General features: G+C 42.5%; 1 protein-coding gene across 5 annotated transcripts in view; it reads right to left on the reverse strand.

Annotated features, from left to right (window-relative positions):
- Nucleotides 1-15,452, reverse strand: part of PKHD1 (PKHD1 ciliary IPT domain containing fibrocystin/polyductin) — a 277,474-nt gene that overhangs the window by 23,084 nt on the left and 238,938 nt on the right. For all 5 annotated transcript variants that reach the window (XM_064448230.1, XM_064448231.1, XM_064448232.1 and 2 more), the window contains one exon: nt 9,231-10,236. In XM_064448230.1, coding sequence (XP_064304300.1) covers nt 9,231-10,236 — 1,006 coding nt within the window. The remainder of the gene's footprint in view (nt 1-9,230; nt 10,237-15,452) is intronic.

The following is a 15,452-nucleotide window of genomic DNA, read 5'->3' on the forward strand; positions in this document are numbered from 1 at the left end:
ATAAACTCCAGTGGAAAGCAGGTTTCAGCTTTCCTTAACAACAAAGAAACAATAAATATGTAATACTGATCATATCTCCTTATGAGAACTAGACTAATGGACTGAACAGGACCCATGGTGTCCTGACGACTCCCTTCTTTGATGTAGGTTGAGTCAATAAAACCAAAATTCAAAAAAATAGGCACCTAAATGAATATTCTAGCCAGCACCAGCAGGGAGCTTTGAATGAAGCCATATGTCTACTGCCCTGGAGGTCAGATGCTGTGATGACAGAAAGCTAATAAGAGAAGATCTAGTAGTGTGGAGAAGTAGCAAGGGGGCCTAGGTTGACGGTGAAGTGGGATAAGAAACAAGTAACTGAATTGCCTCTGTGGGGAAGGTTGGACAAGAGGACTATGCTTCTTTATCTAATCATTTTGAGTATTTTCTTTCATCAAGCAAAGATGCTTTAGTTAGAAGCTGGACATTTTGTGGCTGTTGAAAGCATCAGAGAAGTTGGTTAGATTGAAAGGTTCTGAAAAGAGGTCTAATGCATACTTTCTTGGAGTATGTATTAAAATACCTAGTCTTTTTGACCATCTTCTGACATTAGCTTTTGGGGGCACTACCACCATCGGATCTCCATTTCTCCATTTTCTAGAGACTGTCCAAGCTCCAAACAGCACCCAATCTAGCTTGCAGGATTTTTTTTTTCTCCATTGTACAAATCAGTAAATATAGTCACAGATCATGAACACAGCTGTCCAGGAATGCACAGACATGTCTCCCCCATAAGGTCAATCTTCCCCCGCTGCTCAGACAACCTTCGTTTAGCACTTTTCAATCCCAGTGGCACCAAAAGCTGAAGACAGGCAGCTGCCTGGTGGATGCAGCTGGTAGAGTCCAGATTATTGCGGTCTGGAGTGATAGGACACCTTAAAAAATTAAAAATGGAAACTGGAGGGACTTAATGGATCCACTCAAGGGTAAGGTGGGATCACCAGTAGATTTTAGAAGGAGAGGGACAGAGCCGATGCATCAGATAGGACAGAAACACCTTCCAAATTCATTAGTGACTTCCATTAATTTCTGTAGATGAGTGGAAATACCCCTACTTACAAAGCTGCCTGCTAGTGGCAAGGAGCTAAGCCAGGCCTCCTCCGTAACAGACTCCTGAAGTTTACTGTCAGAGAAACGTCTTTTATTAAATGTAAACAGCATCCCGCCAGAGGTCAGAGCCTTGCTGCTGCTGCGTATCCCAAGGTAATACCACTTTAAGCTCCACATAAACTCTTAAACAGTTTCTATCCTAAAACCAGACCGTAGGTGGTACAGTTTTTTACGATATGTTATAATACTGCAATAAATCTGTTAGCTTAAAATCGAATCTCCGTGGCCTTTTAGAGAAATCATCATTAAATGCAAGGCCCTGTTAATGATGCCATCCCAGTGAAATTGTTTAATCTGCTAGGGGGGTGAAAGGTCACCAAATGAATTTTTTATAATACATCAACTTGACACGCAATAGGGAAAACTGTAATAGATAAAAGCAAAGGAAAAGGGCACTGTCTTCTTCTGATAGGTCAATAGCAGCCAAGAGAGTCACTCATCCACTTTTCCTTCACTACCGTGCTCCTTTTCCATTTAATATGGACACCCAATTAATACCTCAGCACCATAGACAACCTCATTTTAGGTGAATTATAGCAATTTCTTCCCCCTTCTCCGAAATGAAAGTGATCACAATACATCATAGCATTGTGCGAATTAACGTTAATTGATTCGAGTTACCAAGCATTGATGGGCCACTTCTATAATCTGGTCCTTATTGGGAGCTGGAAGGGATGGAGGGAAGATTAGATTGCATCCTCCGTTGCTTTGACGACGGCGGTCACCTGATGGCTTGTTAGACAGTTGTACGCTTCTATTGCTGGCCCCAGTGGGGTCGTCAGTAAACTGGAGTGATGTCCAAACATCATTACACGCTGCTCCGATATTAAAGCAAAGGGATTAGCACCTTATTGCAAGCAACCTGGATTTGTCATTGTGCTGTCGTTATCCAATTTCCAGATGATAATGTGACTGTGGCCTGCGGGCATGAGGTCCTACAACCAAACCAAGGTGTGTATATATATATATACACACACACACACGTATACATATATATATGTGCACACATCCCCACAAAGACCCAGCACCCAAAGGCATATAACCCTTTGCTTGCCAGATTCCTGCTAACAAAGCATGTGGAAGAATTTTTCTCCCTCTCCCATCTGAAGCACAGCAGGTCAAGAGCGCGATGCGACAGCAAAGCAGGCTGACCTGGGAGCCGACACAGCCGTCACTCACTCGAATGTCACTCCGGCCAAGATCTGCTGATAGAGGTGACACCACTCACATGTTAAATAAAGCAGATTGGGGAAAGGATAAACCCCTCGGAGGCATGGCTGGCAGCTCCTCTCTGCCGTATGCACATACTATGCAAATAATCACTTCAACCACAGGTCCCATTGATTTTTAAGGGGGAAAATGAGTCCATATGTGACATGAGCAAGGCAGGTTTTATTTGACAGCACTGGGGTACCAGAGATGGGAGCAGATATCTTTTCAGTCCCCGAGAAAGATGATGGGGACACTCCTGGCTCTGTGGCATGTGTCCGAACATCCGTAACTTCTGGGGGAACAGCGGGGAATTACGAAAAGCTCCTCTTGAGCTGATGCCCTTTGTTTTTAACTGAGATTTAGATTTAATAACACAAACCCCTCGATTTCAAAGACCCACACTGGTGTGGGGAATATATGGCAATATATGCCTCCTTCTTCCCACAGGGCCCTGCAAAGTCCCGCACTCCTTTTCCCAAGACTCTCCTGCCCTCTTTATCTTCCTCCTCCTCTCTTCTCTCCTTTCACCTTTCCTACCTCCTGCTCCTTTCCTGCAGAGGAACCGGGTGGTTTTTGGAAGCTTATTGCCAGAGCAAGCTGTGGTTTCCACCACAGTTACAGTGAGGGTAGGACTTCTAATTGCCTGAACCTTGTAATTCATAAGAGTGACCTTTGCATGGGATTTGCAAGATTTTAGATAAGTTTACCATGTACAATAGATACTAACAGAACTGTAATTTAAAAATAAAGCTCAGAGGAGGAATGTAGCTTGGGGGATTGGTAGTCAATATTAGACCCTTTAACTCCTACACTGCCAGAAGGGTTTCCATCCAGGAGAACAGTGGTGAAAAACTATGACCTGATTTGCAGTGACAACGTGAAGCTCCATGGCTGTTGTCTAGAAGGGTATTTTGGAGTTTTGTTTGAAAACTGGCAAGGGAAATACTGGCTTCACACAAGGATCATAAACAAAGGACTGTTTTGTGTTTTTCTCTCCCCAAAGACAGACACTCAATCTTATGACAGACGTCATTGCAATTAGCAGTAATCTCTGTTGTGGCACTACCTTGAACCTGCACAAATGACTCATATACCTACTCTGCAAGGTATACTTTGTATTTATTTAGGACAGTCCCTGAATGAAAAACATTTCTGTTTAAGCTGCATTTCAGTTCCTCTACTGACCGTGGATGGAGCCCACAAGGCATCTCCTCAATTTCCCCACTCTGAATTCAATTCAAAGAAAAATGCTAAAATAGCAGACCTGGGGTCAAACATCTGCATAGTCAAAGACCCTGTGCGGCATCAACATCACCGGTATGACTGTGCCTTCCTAACATCAGCAACTTGCGATCATAGAATCATAGAATCATTAAGGTTGGAAAAGACCTCCAGGATCATCAAGTCCAACCATCAACCCAACATTACGTTGTCTCCTAAACCATACCCTGAAGTGCCACGGCTATATATTTTTTGAGCCCCTCTAGGGTTGGTGACCCCATCACCTCTCTGGCAGCCTGTTCCAATGCCTGACCTGATAGTTCAGCTTTGATGCCCATTCAGTTCCTGGATTTTCTGCTAAAATCGCCACCAGAAGCAAAGAATTATCAAAAGGCTTTGTGGTGAAAAAGTTTCACCTCTGGGATCCAGAATGACTTCCTTCAAACTGTTTTCACACAGAGGCCTCTGTTGGCACCATCTTCCATACAGGAAGATCTCTCTGAGTCTCTGAGTTCCTGATGACCATCTACCTCTGGCTGACAGTTCACAAACTACCCACTTTCCCAGTCTGAAAAGAATTATGAATTGAGAACAAAATAGTGAAATTCATCCTGATTCCCAAAGTGAAATATGATCACACAGTTTTATATGATGTAAAATTGTTTATACATGTATTAACCTACACTTTATGCTGATGAAGTTTCTTATCCCATCACTCCTATAAATAGCCCATTATAGAATCCCATTCCTCTGACTAGAAACCTTCTAGGTTTCACTGTGGATTTATTTATGCGTATTTTCCCACAGTTTTACTAGATTGCTAAATGTGATGTTGGCCAAAAATGGGTCAGCTATTCCCAAACTATTAAAAACAAAAAATAAAAAGTTCAGAATATTGCATGTGGGGAAAGAAAAATCAGGAAAAATTATCTTCTTCCAGTTCTATTGGCAGGTTCCTCCAGTTTATTCTCTGAGGAGGAACCTTCTATTTTTAAATGCAAATTTATCTCTTGATAATTTACACCCATTTGTTCCTGTGCTGTCATTGTCCATTAGTGTCTAGAGCTTCCTCTCTGGTATTTACTTTATCAACATATTTTCACAGATAGGATGATGTCTCCCCTCAGCCTTGCTTTGCCAAGTTAAACAATCTAAGCTCTTTCATTCCTTACATCTTAAAATAAACTCCATTTCCATTATCATCTTAAATGTCCTACCCTGTATCTGTTTGAACTGAGTTTGTCTTTTTTGTACACCAACAAGCAGAGTGGCACATATTACTCAAGAATATACCCTCTACAGTCTCCCTATGAGCATCTGACTTAAAATTATGTAACCTAAATTCTAAGGAGATTTTAAGTTTACGGTTTACGCTCCTGAGTATCACCTTTTCCACATCTTTCCTTCAAGGGTATGTGGTAGATAAAACCTTGACAGAGCCTCAAGCGCTGCAATAGCTGCAACTCTAAGGTCACGATTTTCAGCATCCTGCCTTTGCCTACCCACTGGAGGAGACGTTAGATCCCTACACAGGAAAAAAGTTGTAGTTTCCCTTTTGAACACCCTGTGCATCTCCACAGAGCAGCCTGCCTGAAACCTGCACAAAGGTTATCAGACCCAAGCACTTTGGGGTTAGGATGTGTCAGAATTAATCTAGTTTGGACTTCTAACCCTGCCTGTGTATGTGTTGCGTGACATAGCGAATTAGTGGTAATTTCTCATTTAGTCCTCTGCGTGGGTATTGCTGTCTGAATGGGCAGTTCTTTGATGATTTGCTTCACTTTCATTGTTCACTGTGAGTCTCAAACACTCTTATCTCCTGCACACACACTTTTTTTCACATGCTACCCCAAACCTAACTCTTAATAAAGACAGGCTAACGCCTGCAAGTTTCAGTTTGTAGCAGGTTAAAGGTCCATCGAGAAGGAGCAAAGTACCCTGCTCTACTGTGGGGATATGGACTAAATGGCTTCTGGGTGACTGTCTGGCTTTATATTTCTGATTTGGTATAAATGCACCCGCACAAACACACACAATACATTTGATGCTGTGCTTTCTTGTTCTTTCACTTTTATATTTATACTGATATTAGGCAAACTTTGCAAAGCAAATATTTCTATCTGTAAATGCATTGCAGTATGTATTAATACACAGACATTTGCAGGAAGATAAAGCAATGTGATAGTCATCCCTCTAATTCTCCAGCTGCGCAAGACTATAGCAGTCCTAGCAATCACCTCTCCCTTTCCCTGACAAGCCAATGAACCGTGCTTGAAGTGACCCTAACAAAGGACTTAAATTAAAATCACATAAAAAAGCATTTCAAATCATAACAGGCGAGTAATTTTTTTAAAGGCTTGGCAATGTGATATACAGACTTACTACCTAGCTACCCGACCACAGCAAGGTTTCCGAGGCTCCCCTCAGCCTCACTGTCCTGGGCTGCAAAGATGAACACCCCGTCTCTGCTGATCAAAGATCTTTTTGTTGTCTTGATGTAAGAGGAGCCACTAGTCTGAAACTGCAGGGAGACTGGCCTGGCAGGAGTGCAGGTTCTGTGTATATCTGACAGCCTGATTGGATTTTGCACTACTCAGGAGTGAAAATATTTCTTTTTCCCTTCCACAGAAAAATACACAGGAATACTTAGCCTGACTTGTAATCCCAGCCCCATTATCCTTGCCTGTGCTAACATGTACTGCCTAAAGAGAGACAGATAGACAGTGGGGATACTACATGTCCCAACAGGAAAACCCTGATTTCATTTCACAGGTTATCTGTGGCCTTATTGCATCAGAAATGTCAACCATGAGTAATTCCAGAAAAGCTATGACTGATGGGGAGCAATAAATAACACCGCAGAAGAGCCCAAACAGCTAAGGGTGGATGAGCTCTGAGCTGGTCCTATGATATGGTGATGTTAGTATTCTCTTGAATATGTGTCCCAGGTCTTCCCCTACTGACTTCAAGCTAGCACTGCTCTTGTCCCTATAATAAAACAGCCTTCTTCCTAGGCACCTGTCCTGATCCTCACTTCTCGGACTGGTTTCACAGAGCACGCACAGATGGAAGGCAAACCCCAGCTAGTAGAGCCGTCCCGAGTGTGGAGGTGTTATTTGTACCTGAAAAAAAGGCAGCCACAAGGTTTCTTCCTGGCACATAGAGGAGTGTTCTTTTCCTTTAGGTGCTCTGTGCTTCCCCGCCATGATACACTGATGCACTCAGAAACGTATAAACATTGAATAGGGTTCTGGTGAACTTACTCTAAAAAAAAAAATCTGTACCTTGATCCTTTCCCACAGTGTTATTATTGTTGCCCTTCTTGCTCTGACCAGCAGTAAAGGACACACTGAATGAGGGGTGCCATACCTGTCACACTCTGCAGGCTACAGCGTATACTGGGGTGGCGTAAAGGCAGGGTAACTTTTCCTATCACAGGCTGTAAAACTTCCTACAACATTTTTTGGCTGTCCTATTTTGTCCTACTCTACATTGTAACACGAATACCCCCACTGACAATAGTGATGTTAGTTCTGCTAATGAAAAAATATTCTATAGCTTGAGAGTTTGGCCCTGACTTAAGATTTGATCTTGCAAATAATAGAACACCACTTAAAATAAAAAAAACACATACACACAAAACACCCAACCCAGAACACCAAAACCAAACACCAAAACAAAGATTCCTACGGTCACAGACCAGTGTCCTCACTGTGGGTGCTTCACCACCATAAGCCACACAGTGCCTGGCAGAAAGGTTAAACATGTGAATAGTAGTTTGTGAGTAGTAGTTTGGAACACTAGCAGCCAACAGACATCAGGATGGTACAGGGGTCAGCAGTAAATGCTAGAGGATATGGTATTAATTAGAGAAAGTAAGTCTTAGACAAATCCAATTTCTTTCTTGCATAGATGGAATATGCTTATACTTGGGTAAGGCTCAGTAGTGCACAACATCAAAAAATAACATTATGCAATATCCAGAGAGTACACAATAAGGTTGCCAAACATCAAATCCCATGTCCCCTATTAAAAACAGATGGGATATTACCTTTTTCATATTTCCCATATGCTTTTAATACAGATTCAGGATCTGAGGCTGAAATACACTGCTGTCTGCTCCCTTCCCAGGCTTGCTCCTCACAGCCTTCTCTGCAGATAAGGGCTGCCATCTGGGCCATGCAAATAGTGGCTGCAAGAGGCTGAAAAGAGCAAGATGGGGACAGAGGAAGGACAGACAGAAATGATTGCTTGTTGCTGTGGAGAAGAGGAAAAAATTACTTTCAAAAACTGAGTCTTGGTACAGAACACCTATAAAAAATTAGTATGTACAAAACTGAGCAAGAACTAGGTAACTGACAGAGCTCAAAAGGCAGCTCTCACTGGGAAATCGTTGTATAGTAAAGGGGTGTCCCGTATTGTTCTGTGAAAATCAGCTGCTGGCCTGATTCTTTACCTACATCAAGAAACACTGAATCATGGGCACCTAGACCATGTGGTGTGCTGGATCTGGGTGAACAAACTGGATGCATTTGGTCCTGGAGAGGTAGAACTGAAAAGGAATTAGCAAATACAGTAAGCAAACAGAGGATCATGAGCTTTCCTATTTCTGTGGAAAAATGGGCTAATGGGATCACTGAATTCTGTCAGTAGAAAATGGGATTTAGTACCACCTTTGCATACAGCACTGATACGGAGGAAAACTGTTGGCTCTTCAGACATACACGCTTCAAAAAGGATTCAGAAAACAGAGACAGAGAAAGAAAGAAACACTCTCCAGAGCTCAAACCTTTCAATTTATTAAAAAGCAGACAGCTAAGTGATTTGATTACTCTGGAGGTATCTGGAGGAGGAGGAAGAGTCAATGCCCAGAAACTCACTGATGTAACAGGGAAGGAAAGAACAAGAGGCTGTCGTGGGAAGCTGGGGGCAGAAAGGCTGGCAACAGAAAGTGGGCAAGTACTTGTGACAGAAAAAACAGGGACGGCATCCAGCATCTAGGCACACATACAGGTGCTATCAGATACGTTCAGCTTTTGTATCTTCAAGACCAGGTGGTTTACTAGGACAAGTATTTTAGCCAAAAAGAAAGGTCATTGCTGAGGTATAGAAGTGAACAACAGTGCCTGTGTCATGCAGGAGATTGAAGAAGAAGATTAAAGAGTCCTTTCTGGCCTTAAAGTTTAAAAGTATATGAATCAAGATTTAGACCTACAAGTTAGCTAAGGCAACAACTCGTCTTTCATAACACATTTCTGGTGCTACACCAATTTATAAACATTTGTAGATTTTATTGTTTAAATTTTAAGAGAAATTTAACTCCGAACTTCTTTAGAAACATTGGCCGTACCCAATGTTTTATAGTTTCAAGGCAAACATCCAGGAGCTCTGTTCCTGGTTTAAAGCATCATGGACACCTCTGCACTACAGGTATGAGCACCAGCAGAACAACATGGTAATTCACAACTCGGGAGTCCAGCTAGTACTCGGGCATAGCTCTGTCATGGAGACTTTATAATGTGTTTCACCATGGTTCATCACATTTCAGTCAATGGAGAAGTTACTCCTATCTTAATAAGTAGATCAAGTGGTTAAATTGCCTCACCACATTTAAATCAGTATGTGCTAATTCCACACCTGATACTTACCTGTTGTTAGCTTCTGCTGGAAACAGTAAGGCAGGCTGAGTCACCATTAAGGTATCAACTGGCAAGCCAAGGGCTCTCTGAAGGTCACCAGTCTGATGGGTGTTGATAATTGTTCTGGCCAAAATCTTTAAGGTGTCACTTGTCAAATCACTTCTTGGATGGCCTGGTGGATCACCAAATTCAATGATGAGCACTTTTGATGGACCAGACGCATCAGATGGCTGCAGAGTTCGGGCACTCTTTGGTCCTGTCCCCACTTTCTGTGAGCTAGACCTGCTACGAAAGGCTGTACAAAATGCCATGTTAGGGCAGTGATATTTCTTTTTGCTGTCATTGGCTGAGATTACCTTCAGCATGCTTTCACCTCCCAGCACATGATGGACTACTCTGATTTGGTCATGACCAACCTTCAAGAAATCAGCTAATCGGTGTATTGCACTTGCTTGACCCTCTTCCCCAACAGCCTCAGTTACAGTGAAAGCCACAAGAAGGGAAAGGCCAGCAACTATTTCTACAGGTTCCTGCTCATGCAGGAGAACGTAGAGAAGATTGTCCTCATAGCTAAAATAATTGGCTCCTGCCCTTTCATTCAGTGAGAAAGAAGATGGGGTTGGAGAGACATATTTGCCTTGAATGAAAACACGAAGGCTGAGTGGTTCATTGTAGAATATAGCAAGGGGCAGTCTGGTTGCGTTTTGGCCACTGAGGAGGTAGAGTCTGAAGGTCAGAGGTGCTAGATCTGGGAAGCAAATTGTAGTAAGTTTGGTGGATGGCAATACAGAAAACAAAGTAGAGTGATGCTCTGCAGGATAGCACGATGCATGCAGCATCGCATCACTGAAGGTGTCCATAAAGCTGCCAGTCATTGCTACCACTGGAAACAGTCTCTGGCTGACCATACTGGGGTCCAGGTTTTCTAGGATGACAAGTGCATGATCTGCCTCTTTGCAGAAGTAGCCTTGTACTGAGGGCTTGAAGATACACTTGCTGTCATCTCTGTAAATTCCTGGAAGACGATAAAGGGAGGTGGGGAGAGAAAAATAATATGAATTGTTACAGACATCATCTCAACAGTTTGTGGTATAGCTGCTTATTTTCCCATTCAGTGCTCAAAGTCACTTTTGTTGGTGCTAGAATTTTACATAGTTTTTAAGAGAAGCCTGGACTAAGGGTTATTAAATAGGTAGAAACCACATCTACCTCAAGACGTCCTTTAGCTGAAAATGGTTGAAGACTGCTAATGAATGACAGAGAAGTACCATAAACACTTGCCTTGTTCCTTCTAGATACCAAATAATGGCCACTGTTGAAGGAGCAGGCATGTTAGATGGACCTTTCGTCTGACCCACTGTTATGTCCCTATGTCCTTATGTCTTCTACATTCTCCTGGTTCTAAACCTGTAGCAAGGTAACAGATCAGGGCATGACTGAAATTCTTGGGAAAGGAAATTTAACTCTACACAAAGCCCTCTCCTCCCACTCACAGGGATTGTATCTCAAACAAAAACACTAGAAAGGACCAGAACATCATTAGTCTCCTCCAGCAGTGAAGTGCCTCAATGAATTTTAGAGCTAGAACAAAGCACCAGATGCATACACCTACCAACAACGGAGACCCTTACATGTGCTCCAGGTGTCTAAGTTACCACTGCAGTCAGTGGAGATCTGCAGTATAAATGGTTTGCCCACAAGCAGGCATCTAGTATCCCATGGGATGCCCTGGGGTATCTGAGGCATGTGACACAGGGTCTACAGAAGACCTATGTGCTTCAAAGGTGGCAGCTGGAGGCCTGGTGGGACACCCCACAGAACTTGAAATTACACTAGACATGCATTTATGGTAACTGAAACACTCCCAATTCCCCAGCCATCAATACAGACAAAGCAGTTTAGAAAACAATGATGTTCACCCTAAAATAATTCTGTTTTGTCAGCTGAATTGCCCTTTACAGTTCCCTGACACAGGTAGGATCCTGTCACAAACACAACTGCATAATGCCACCTGGACTCCTTTGGGTAGCTACAACATCTGTAGATGTAACACATGATCTGTGGGAGTACAAAAGCTACTTTAGGTAATATTTTAGATATTCTTTCACTGAATATAACAGGAGCTAAGACACTTCCATGTATGTCAGAATTGCCTCTGAATCCCATCCCAAGTGTCTGTGGAGACACTCAAGAGGATCCTTTTACGACAGGATCTATACAGAAGAGATGTAGTCCATACAGTCTTCTAAGTTAGGGTACGCTCCATCTGACCAAATATAGGTCTCTGCTTTAAGATGAGAGAAATTGTGCCTCAGGCTGTAATGGTGAGATAATCACTGATTATAAAGACAGAATAAAAGTAAATGAGTTCAGATATGGGCACCAAAAACATAAACATTTCTGCCTGAAGCATCTTAGGAAAAGATGTGTGTTTCTGTTTTCCCTTCCTCTCTTCAAAATAAAATCAAAGGAGGAATTTGCTGCTGTAGCCAGCTATAATCCTTCTTCCCTCCCTGAGTCTGCTCCTTCCCTAGTTAGCTGTACCCATGAATGTGTTAGGCAAGGCACGGCCAATGGCTAAACTAACTCTGCATTCCTCATTCAGCCGCTTTGGGGACGCGCATGCAGATCAGCCATGATCGGTGTTAATGATAAAAAGAAAGGGACAGCAACATCCTTGAGAGTCACTAAGTTTTGGATGAATAAAAGGGTATTTTCCTTAACAAGGAAACACTGTAACTTTGAAACTCACTGCTAGAACACCAGACTCTTGGAAATGAACAATAAGAAATCAGTCTGGGCTCTGCCTGTAGCTGCATCTCAATGTCTGGATCTTGTGGACACTTACCTATGATTTATTTCAAGGGGATTCCTCATGTGCAGACCGCTACCCTGGTCTGCAAGCGTTTCCCAGAATGAGCTCTCGCTCTGCGCGTCGCCAGGGAAAGCAATGAAATTACATAAATGTCAAGCTTTGTTCAGGGAGGACGTCCAAGTCAGATAGGATCAGTGCAAAAGCCCCTATTTTTAGACACCAGCTTACCATTTTCTTTCCCTTTTTCTTGCCTTTCCTTTTTTTTTTTTTTTTTTTTTTGTCTTTATCTATGTAAGTATTTTGCTATCGGTGTGTGCTGGGGGCACACACTGCCCTGGAGTGCCGGGAGGATGCGCCCTGCAGCAGGCAGCCAGCCCACAAAGGCTGACAGATCTCATCGTCTGCTCTCCCGGAAACCCCCCATCTCCCCCCGGTGACATTTCTCTTGTCTACAAATGGGATTTGCTGATATTTTGTGATTTCCCAGGACTTTCCTTTGCCCTGCCTGCCTTGCAAAGTGGGTTTGCTTGGTTTCCTGTACACACACGCGCGCGCGCCCATGCACGCACATGCATCATTGCTTGTCTCCTTCCAAATGGCCTTATCTGCCAGTCACAATTTCTGCAGCCTGCAATTTCGATCACTTTTAAATGAAACCCATGCTGGCCTTAGTAATCATAATGTCATTTACAATTTACCACAAAACACGTTTATTTAGTTAGTAGCACATTGGAGAAAGAGAACTCCATATGAACTCACCGCTGAAGCCCTAATCTGATTATTTCCTCATGAAAATCCAAGCAGGGGTGCTTGTAAGCGGGGTCTGAGAGGAGAAGGAAAAAGTGAGTCCTGGCCACAGCTGACTCTCATAATCAATGCGAATAGATAAGTGACGTGGCGTGTCAGGGCCAGCAGCTAATCTGCCCCGGGGCTTTCCTCTAAAAAAGGCCAGAGTGGACAGGACTTAATAAATACTGAGTGACCACTGAATATTGAGCTGACATGTGCTATTTACATTGGCGATGAACAATAACAGTGATAAATTCCAGAAGCATCCCTCTGCAATGGGTGAAATTAGATTAAACAGGTTATATCTGTACGTGTGTGTGTGTGTGTTTGCACGCGTGTGTCTGTGAGAGAGGGGAAAAAAGAAAGAGAATCCTGGTGATTGCAAGTCAACCAGAGACCCTACAAATCGGTGGGAAAGATGGAGAAGATGTCAATATCGGTAGCAATGTGCGCACGGATGAGGCTGAACACCACACCAGGAGCTGCGTGCACCCGAGCAGGGGAAGAGGGGGGTGTGTTGGGTGCTTGCACGGGCACGTGTGTTGTGTGTGCGCCCCACTCAGTGCAAGAAAGAGAGAGAAATACTATGTGGAGGGCGTGTGTCCACCCTCTCCAGCTGTTTCCTCAGCCTTAGAGAGCAGACTTTGCTTTCTGGAGATTCCCCTATCATCAAGTCAAGTTTATTATTTAATTATATACATGCACACTCACACGTAGACACACAAACATATATATCTATATGAGATTTTAGCACTCAGGTTGCTTCTAGGGCTCCTGACAAATATTAACTTTGTGTCAATATTTGTCCTTCCTGTCGTGAAATGAGGATTTTCCACCTCATTTCACATTTGAAAAGAAAAATGCGCCGAGGGGGTCCTCTTTGCTTAGGAAAAAAACCACCACCAACAACAACATCTCATATCCTTTATTTAGAAAAATGGAGCAGGAGGAAAGGAGGGAAGAGTATTTTTAAAATAGATGTTTTGACTTAAAGGCACACAGAGTCCTTTGCAAGTCTCCTGCCTTTTCCCTAGTTCCCCAACATCAAATAAATAAAATAAAATAAAATAAATTCTACATTTAAAATTGAATGAAACACATCAGCATTAATGATTTTCCCCTTCAGGTTAACACCACCATTTCCTTCAATAATTTTTACCCGTTTCATGATAGATTTCACAATTCATGGTACAAGGAAAAATATAGTCGTTCTTTTGACAAAAACAAAAGGCGACGTCAGTTTTTTATCAAAATAAAATAAATCTCCTGCAATTTTCTTTCCATCTGACTGGATTTGCCCGTCAGTTATTTCTAATTTAACTACAATTATAGTTACAAAAATATAAAAGCGAGTAAGGGAGGAAGGGGGAGGGGAGAGATAAATGGGACACTGTTTAGAAATTGCAATTCATTGGCCTTGGGCTGGCCAGCACATATCTGCTGAGGGGGAAATAGTCATCAGCATTAACTGTTCCTTTTGACCTGCTGACATTCAAATGTGAAATAAAATTAAAAAAAAAAAAGGCCCAGCAAGAGGACCTTAGAAATCTAGAAAAGGTAAATTATTCTGAGGTCAGTCATTTTTGCTATACAAAAAGTTTTCTGTTTCTTGAGTTCAGGTGTTCCCTGTAAAAAATTTTGGCCCCGATTCTCCTGTCTGATCCCTGGCACAGGTCCTCATGCCTACGCACTCATCCTTTGAAAGCGACGGCTCTACAGACACTGCTCTTGCAAATTTTTTTGTAGGTGAGCGAAAACAAACCTGGCAACTTCAGCGGATGCTGAGATAAGGCACCCCCCCATAATTTTTAGAAATCCCACTGACTTTAAGTTAGGGATATCACTCAACTGAGTTTACCAGTGTTCCCGTGGGGAATAAACACACAGATAGGTGATGCCAAGTAACTTATTTGTGGTAGATTTCTTGCAAGGTGTGTGTTGGGAGCACACGCATAGGAATGCCTGGTGGTATGTGTGCTTGCCCGTGTATTTGTGTATGTATGTGTATGAGACACACACATAAATATATACTCATAGCAGGGACTGTGTAAATAAAAATGGAGTGATTGCTTTAGGGTGTTAATTCTTTCTTTTGAAGAAAATTATTTTAGAAGGAAATGAGTCTCATAAGATCACACTGTGTGGGTTTTTATGCTCTCCTGTTTATCGTTCCTCCATAAAAAACTTTGAACCCCCTGGCCAATTTCAGTCACATTTGTGGACTCAAAGATACTATGTTCCTACAAGTTTTGTAAAAGAAGGTGAAAGTTATTAGTGCTCCCGCTGAAAGGGAAAACTGTATTGTAAGCTCACCCTCGTTACACACCACAGGATCCGCATTGGCCCTTCCTTTTCACATACATTGCATGCCTTGGTATGGCCACACACATTGCTAGTATTTATTCACAGTGAAATCAAGCATTATTTGCATCTTTCATGTGGTTATGTATTTTTATGCTAGCACCAACCCTTCAAACCTTCTCCATGCCTAAGGTCTAAGGAGCATATGTTACAGACGATAGTATTTTTTAAAAAGTTATGAACAAAAATTTGCAAAATTTCCAGTTCCCAGAGACTATAGCAATAGCTCTTTCTTGGCCTTAAAGCATTACACAAGTCAAGTCTTA

The sequence above is a fragment of the Phalacrocorax carbo genome, chromosome 3 (genome assembly GCF_963921805.1).
Source record: "Phalacrocorax carbo chromosome 3, bPhaCar2.1, whole genome shotgun sequence".
NCBI lineage: Eukaryota > Metazoa > Chordata > Aves > Suliformes > Phalacrocoracidae > Phalacrocorax > Phalacrocorax carbo.